General features: G+C 49.2%; 1 protein-coding gene across 2 annotated transcripts; it reads right to left on the bottom strand.

Moving 5' to 3' along the window:
* Positions 1 to 618: 618 nt before the first annotated feature.
* On the bottom strand, positions 619 to 7,724 carry LOC112816047 (HLA class II histocompatibility antigen, DQ beta 1 chain-like). Of its 2 annotated transcripts, XM_025862386.2 has the most exons (6): positions 7,532 to 7,724; positions 4,693 to 4,962; positions 2,690 to 2,971; positions 2,076 to 2,186; positions 1,577 to 1,600; positions 619 to 984 (listed from the first exon to the last, which is right to left on the bottom strand). In XM_025862386.2, exons 1-6 carry the CDS (start codon positions 7,641 to 7,643, stop codon positions 971 to 973), a joined length of 813 nt encoding a protein of 270 aa, XP_025718171.1. In that variant the 5' UTR covers positions 7,644 to 7,724; the 3' UTR covers positions 619 to 970. The 2 variants fall into 2 exon arrangements, with proteins under 2 accessions (XP_025718171.1, XP_025718172.1); XM_025862387.2 differs by lacking the exon at positions 1,577 to 1,600.
* Positions 7,725 to 7,972: the final 248 nt, after the last annotated feature.

Genomic DNA, 7,972 nt, shown 5'->3' with positions numbered 1-7,972 from the left:
GGGCAGAGGGAGAGAGAATCTCCAGTAGACTCCCCACTGGACACAGGGCACGACACAGGGCTGGATCTCACGACCCTGAGATCAGGACCTGAGCCGAAGTCAAGAGTCCCATGCTTAACTGACTGAGCCACCAAGGCGCCCCTCGATCTAGTCACTTCTGAAATCCACTTGACTCCAGACTTCCTTGTAACATAGACAAAGTAAACTTGAGTTGGGTTCCTATCATGTGAAACCAGGAACAGTACTCTTATTGCTAGTTATACTTTTTCAAAAATAAAAATGGACCTTGACCAATGTGACTTGCCAAGATATATTTGAAACATCACTGTGGTTCTCTGAGGCACCAGGGGCCCCTCTATCTGTGTTCCCATAATTCCACTATCAGCTTATATACACAATACTCACCAAACCTAAAGAGAGGCGGGCACATCCTTAGGCCACTGCACTCAACAATACTAAATACCCATGAAGGATGTGACTATTGAATTGATTTTCTCTCTCCTCTGCCTGCTTGTAACTTGGCACCCCCAGACGCCTCCATTCTGCCTTCAAGGAGCAGTATGGTCCTTTCATTCTGCATTGGTTTCCTGCCTCCATCCAATTAAGAAGAGACTCAGGTACAGAGAACCAATAATCATGTTTAATTATGATAAAATCTCTACATTCAGCTAAAGGGCTTCTGTGTGCTCCTCTTGCACAATCTGAGGAGGAAGAATGGAAACGGAAAAGCCCTTGGGGACGGAGGAGATGCTGCTAGCAAGGAGCTCACAGCAGAGGCTCTGAAACCAGTGCAGGGAGCAGCATCGCAGTCAGATCCGCCACGCAGGGGTCCCAGGAGGGCACCTGGTGACTGTATCAGAGGCACTGTGGGGCTCGGATCCATGTGGGGGATGGGCTCTCAGGCAGCTGGGAATTCTGGGCAAGGACAGGCAGGCATTACAGACGGAGGAATCCCAGGTACCCTCAGGCGTCAGTGCAGGAGCCCTGTAGAAAGGAGAGTGATCAGCACAGGGGACCCTAAGGGACATGCCCTCTCCCCTCCTCTCGGGGCCACTACAGCATCAGAGAAAGCTGAGGTCCAGGGCATATTGTCATCACCTCCCCCAATGTCCCTGTAAAGGTGAAATCAACTCAAGAGAACATGGCACTCCAGCCTCACACAGATGTGTGGGAGGTGATGGAGCAGCCGTGATCCTTCATTTGGGGGATGTTAAGGTTTTAGTAAACGTAATGATAACTCACCCTCTTTCCACCGGTAGTAGCCTTTCATTTATAAACTCACACAGGCAGTAGCCACCAGCATGTAACACAACGTGGGCATCATCCTGGTGTCTAACACCCAAGACATGGCTCTGGTTCCACGTTTCCCAGAAAGATACCACCGAGGTTATGACTTGGCGCTGGAGAACAACCCTGGATCTGCCTACACAAACTGGGCAAACTTCTCCCTAACTCTTGATCTCTGTAGCAGAGACTAGGCCATGAACTGAGACCATTGTGCCCGGGTGCACTCACCTAATCTCTTCCCTCTTTCACCCGTGCCCAAACCCCCACTGAATCAGAGCAGAAATAGTACCTGCTGGCAGAGACCCACGAGGTCCTACAAAAAGAAGTGATACAGGAAAAGGTCTCATTACACAAATAGCCAGTGTCTCACTCACCCCAAAGGGAGGTGAGATAAGCAACTTCATTCAAATTTTACTTTCTCCCTACCCAGCAACCACGAGAGCTTAACTGCCCTAAGCTAAAATCCTCCCAAATGAATGAAAGGAAGGGAAGCAGATGCTCTGACCCTCTTAAAGAAGGAAGCTTTCAGAAAGGAGCCAGTGAGACAATGATGAACTGCAAGGAAGCCCTAGAATATACTCCACCTGTTACCTCTATGATAAGGCTCCTTTCAACCAGTAACATCAGATTCCAAAGCCTCTCCATAGTTATTCCATCTCCTTCCACCACCAGCCCAGCCTCCTTCCTTCCAAGGTCAGAAGGAAAGAGCTAAATCTAGAGGCACAGCTCCCGCTGAGCAGAGGGCCTCAGGCACAGCTCTTCTCCCGCATTTCCCCAGAGGGCCTTACCTTTCTGGCTCCTGTGACGGATGATAAGGCCCAGCCCGAGGAAGATCAGCCCCAGCACAAAGCCTCCGATGCCACTCAGCATCTTGCTCTGGGCAGATTCAGACTGTGCCCCTGGGGAGCAGAGCCTGAGTGTCAGGGTTGTCCCCACACCCCACAGGGACCCTTTGGGAAGCCTGAAGTCCAGCCTGAGGTAAAGGGGCTGGAGGTGCCAGGCAAACCCAGTGCTCCATTCTGACCACCCCTAGGGGAAGGAAGGACCCACGGAGAGATCTTCACACATGGTGGGTGTGTGAGAGAGAGGGGGAAGTTAAACCTGCTCCTCCAGACACATTCCTAACTTCAGACTCCAAGACCCCAGTCACCAGCCAGAGCAATAAATCCTTCAGAGCTACAGGGCTGGGTGGTAGGGCCAGGGTGTGGGGAATGATCTCCCTAGTATCTAGAAAGACAGTGCGATCAAGATTCTTCTAATGCCCCTGCCATGGGACAAGAGGCGCTCTAATCTCCTGCATTTCCAGCTCAGTAGCGACATCAAGGATGAGGACTAGAATGGGACGGGCTGGAGGAAGCTCTGTCTTGTGGGGCCCATAGTGAAAAGAAAAACTGCCCCTTACTCCACTCCACTGTGATGGGGCTCTGGAGGCTGGGGTGCTCCACATGGCAGGTGTAGACATCTCCTCGCTGGGGAGTAATTTCCAGCATCACCAGGATCTGGAAGGTCCAGTCCCCATTCCTAATAAGTGGAGTGGACACGACACCAGTTCTCTCCTCCTGGTCATTCCGAAACCACCGAACTTTGATCTGGCCTGGGTAGAAATCTGTCACTGAGCAGACCAGCAGGTTGTGGTGGTTCAGAACCTCTGTCCTGGACGGGGAGATGGTCACTGTAGGTTCCACTGAGGGGAGTAACAGACAAGAAAAGACACTGAGATGTGGGACTACACAGCAAGTCTCCCCGTGGAGAAGAGTCCTCTCTTCGTACCAGGGTGGAAAGATCCCTGGATTCCGAGTCTTGGATTAGGATCTGAGCTTAGCCACTTTATTAGCTTGGATAAACACAGGAGTCAGCTTACTTTTCAGAGTCTGAAGAAATCATAGTAATCTAATTCTATGAAAGTTATTCTGTTGATATTAATTGACAAAATAAAGCATTTTTAAAATTTAGATTGCTGTATTACACAGGGCATTATTCTCAAAAATTTTAAAAATAAAAATAATAAATCTGGACTTCTTTCCCTCCATCCCTATTTTTTTAAAAGATTTTATTTATTTATTTGACAGAGAGAGACACAGCAAGAGAGGGAACACAAGCAGGGGGAGTGGGAGAGGGAGAGGGAGAAGCAGGCTTCCCGCGGAGCAGGGAGCCCAGGGAGCCTGACGCGGGGTTCCATTCGGAGCTCCATTCCGGGTTCCACTGGGGCTCTACCCGGGGCACCATCCCAGGACGCTAGGATCATGACTTGAGCAGAAGGCAGACGCTTAACAACTGAGCCACCCCGGCGCGCCCCATATCCCTATTGATACATAAAGTAGTTGCTAATCCCTAACGCCCAAGGCAGTTAAGTGGAAATTAAATGGCCTAATGTAGATAGTGTTTGGTAAAGTATTTGTCTAGAAATAGGTGCTTATTAAATGGCTACAATTAACTTGCCGAACGTCTACCCCTGAAGTGGTTGGTGACGCAGGGAGGAGGGGATGCAGACAGAAGCAGGAGGATAGGCAAGGTTTAGGCCGAAGGAGACCCGAAACAATTTTTATTTAATAATTTAATAGCATCAACTTATTGACTCCAAAACCTCAGCTCTTCCTATTCTGACATTTGTGGAGATTTTCTAAGAAATTCAAATTCTGCCTTACAATACCATCCAAATATAATTTATATTTTTAGTAAACACTTTTATCTTAGACTTTGCATTCACAAATCCTAAGGTATTAAGATCCAACGCACAAAGTTTACTTTAAAGGATTAAGCAAAATAGTAAAGACTAATTAATAGAGTCCATTTTTAAGGCTTATTTACCCTTCTATTTTCCCTTGAGCCTAAGTGGATGGGCAGCCGAATACATTCATTCATTCCACAAAGGTTTGCACTCACATTACCTAACAGTCACTGCCTCAGGTACTACTAGGCAGACAAGGATAAGGCAGTTCCTCGCCTCAAAGAAGTCCGGGACTAGTCACAGCCATTTAAGATAACAATTAAGATGAATCATAATTTGAAACCAAAAAGTCAAAATTTGGCCGGTGACGACTGTAACATATTCACCACGTGTGCAAGGTACCCTCCCCCCACCAGGCCCAGCCCACTAAGCTTCGCAGGGGCCGGGGCAGCTCACTGCGGGGACCGGGGCGGGGATGGGGGGCTCCCTGGGCTCCGCTTAGCGAAAGGTGCGGAGGGAGAAACCAAACACTCAAGTAGGGCGCCGGGGCCGCGCAGAGGTGGCGAAAACGTCAGAGGAAGCGCAGCCCCGCTGGTGGACCCACCCACCTCAGCAGGAACAGTGCGCGGCTGCCGGGTCAGTCCCCCAGCTCGGCCCCGCGTCCCCGCCCCTCCCCGCGCGGGGACTCTGCTGGGCCCGGGGGATGGGCCCCCGGGGGGCGAATGGCCGGCGCTCACCTCGCCGCTGCAAGGTCGTTCTCTCCTCATTCCCATAGTTGTGTCTGCACACCGTGTCCACCGCAGCCCGCGTCTGCTCCATGAAGTCCTTCTGGCGGTTCCAGTACTCAGCGTCCGGCCGCCCCCACTCCGTCACCGGTCGGTGCTCTCCCACGTCGCTGTCGAAGCGCACGTACTCCTCCCGGTTATAGATGTGTCTGGTCAGGAGCCGCACCCGCTCCGTCCCGTTGGTGAAGTAGCACTCGCCCTTAAACTGGTACACGAAATCCTCTGCAGGGAATCACCGCAGGTCAGTCAGGCCCTTGCCCCTCAGCCCAACCAACAGCCACCGCCCCGCGGGCCTTGTGGGGCGAGGTCAGGCAGCCTGATAAACCTGAAGGCCGCCCACCTTGGACGCCTCTCAACCAGGCCCGGAGCATTCTCTTTTCCAGGCCTGCCTGCCCTCCTCTGAGGGCTTCCAGAACTGCCTTCCTCCAGGGAGGGGAGGGAGGAACAAGCCTTAGGACCTGTGAGCCCTGCCTGAGCCTGAGAAGTGAGGAAAATAGGGCAGTCGGGTTGATTTTACATTCATCCCTGTACTCCGATCAGGACGTTCTCACATGAAATCCCATTTTCCATAGAACTCCAGGGAACCTCAGAGACAAACAAGTGTCCACCTAAGCACAAGAGTTCAAGGGAATAAGGAGAAAGGTCAAAAGTTAAGCTTGACAGGAAAGAGCCAAGATGTCCATCGACAGATGAATGGATAAAGAAGATGTGGTATATATACACAATGGAATATTATGCAGGCATCAAAAGGAATGAGATCTTGCCATTTGCAACGATGTGGATGGAACTGGAGGGTGTTATGCTGAGTGAAATAAGTCAATCAGAGAAAGACATGTATCATATGACCTCGCTGATATGAGGAATTCTTAATCTCAGGAAACAAACTGAGGGTTGCTGGAGTGGTGGGGGGTGGGAGGGATGGGGTGGCTGGGTGATGGACATTGGGGAGGGTATGTGCTATGGTGAGCGCTGTGAATTGTGCAAGACTGTTGAATCACAGATCTGTACCTCTGAAACAAATAATACAATATATGTTAAAAAAGAAGAAGAAGAAGAAGAAGAAGAAGAAGAAGAAGACAGCAGGAGGGGAAGAATGAAGGGGGAAATCGGAGGGGGAGAGACGATGGACTCTGAAAAACAAACTGAGGGTTCTAGAGGGGAGGGGGGCGGGGGGATGGGTTAGCCTGGTGATGGGTATTAAAGAGGGCACATTCTGCATGGAGCACTGGGTGTTATACACAAACAATGAAACATGGAACACTACATCAAAAACTAATGATGTAATATATGGTGATTAACATAACAATAAAAATTTTTTTTAAAAATTAAGCTTGACCTCCTCCTGACAACATATTCTCTTGGTCCCCTGCAAAGGGCCTTCCTTCCCATGGGTGGGTTTACACTGGGTTTCTGTCACACCCACCCAATTGCAGTGTGAAGTTTGTTCATTCCTGCTGGGCTAAAAGGGACACACACCTTCCAAGTCCTAGAAAGAAACATTTTATTCATGGAAAGAACACAGTCTTGTGAATAAGATAAAATAGATTTCAATTTAACCCTGCCACTTACCAGCTTTGGTAGGTTACTAAACGAAGTATCCATATCATACTTATAATTTGTAAAGCAGAAGTCATAATCCCCACACATAGGGGTGTTAGGAAGATCAGAGAGAATTTATGTTAAGTTACTAACCCTGTGGCTGAAATGGCTTCTCAGTATGCGCTATTTCTCTTCTTTACCTTCTCCTTTCTCCTAAATTCAGTCCATCATCAGCTCAACTCTCTGAATCCCACACAAGTTACTATCTGACCATAAACCAGTGAAACTTGAAGTTAAGACTCCCTGTCTGTGGTCACCCAGTTTCACGCAAATACCAAGAGTTTGCCTCAATGCGCACTCCACTCAGAATCTGGGCGCCTGGGTGGCTCCATTGGTTAAGCGACTGCCTTCGGCTCAGGTCATGATCCTGGAGTCCCGGGATCGAGTCCCGCATCAGGCTCCCTGCTCGGCGGGGAGTCTGCTTCTCCCTCTGACCCTCCCTCCTCTCATGTGCTCTCTCTCTCTCTCATTCTCTCTCTCAAATAAATAAATAAATAAAATCTTTAAAAAAAAAAAAGAATCAGGAATGTAGAGTCCTTTTTATCAAATACTAAGACTACAGAGACCTTCACTGCCCTACATTTCTCCAACAGAGAATCCCATAGTGTGTAGCCAGGACAAGGTCTTGGGGGACCCTGAAATGAAAAATCCTGCTGTGTCTCCTTTGAACAAATTCTTATTTTCAAAAGGAACCCAAATGTCACGCTGTCCTATCAGTGATAGCAAATGCACACTTTGTTTCTTCCTCCCCATTATGACATCCCCAGGATGGATTGAGTCCATAGTATGGGGATTGTCCTCATCTCATCCTTAGAGATGGAAATGAGAATGTAACAGAGCTCTCTTCCACAAAGAGAGAAAATCTGTAATAAAAGACTGGATTCTGGGGGCACCTGGGTGGCTCAGTCGGGTAAGCGACTGCCTTCGGCTCAGGTCATGATCCCGGGGTCCTGGGATGAGCCCCACATCAGGCTCCCTGCTCAGCAAGGAGGCTGCTTCTCCCTCTCCCTCTCCCTGCTGCTCCCACTCCCCCTGCTTGTGCTCTCTCCCTAAATAAATAAATAATAATAAATCTTAAAAAAAAAAAAGATTGTATTCTGAGATCATAGAACCTTCCACACCCCAGCCCAAAGGTCCTTCCGAGCCTGTTCCCTAGGGTGGTGGCTCTGGGGAAGAGGTGCTCTGCACTTACGTGGAGAGTCTCTGCCCTCAGCCACTGGGATGCTCAGCACCACCAGGATCATCATTTCAGCTGCTGTCCAGAGGCCTCTGGGGATCCGCAGAGCCATCTTCCCAGGCATCATTGGGAACAAGGAGAAAGAAATGGTAGTCAACACAGCTCCTACCTGGTGGCTCTGAGTACTCACTTCAGAGAATAAAAACCTGTGAAAGCTTCCATCCACAGAAGGATTGGAGAGTCCCTGTGAAGGGAACCAATCAGCACTGGAGCTGAAGTACCTCATCTGTCTCTGGGCAGACATTTTTTACGAAGGTTCTCAATTTTTATGAAGGTTTTCAGTCCTAGGTTCAGAGTCCCTAGAAAGTGAACCAATCAGCACTGGAGCTGAAATACCTCACCTGTCTCTGGGCAGACATTTTTTATGAAGGTTCTTAGTCCAATTTTTTATGAAGA

Source organism: Callorhinus ursinus, unplaced genomic scaffold (assembly GCF_003265705.2).
Source record: "Callorhinus ursinus isolate GAN/ISIS: 27379988/994484 unplaced genomic scaffold, GSC_fseal_2.0 scaffold59, whole genome shotgun sequence".
Taxonomy (NCBI): Eukaryota; Metazoa; Chordata; class Mammalia; order Carnivora; family Otariidae; genus Callorhinus; species Callorhinus ursinus.
Note: the sequence above shows the minus strand (reverse complement) of the source record. Positions and strands in the feature narration are given on the sequence as shown.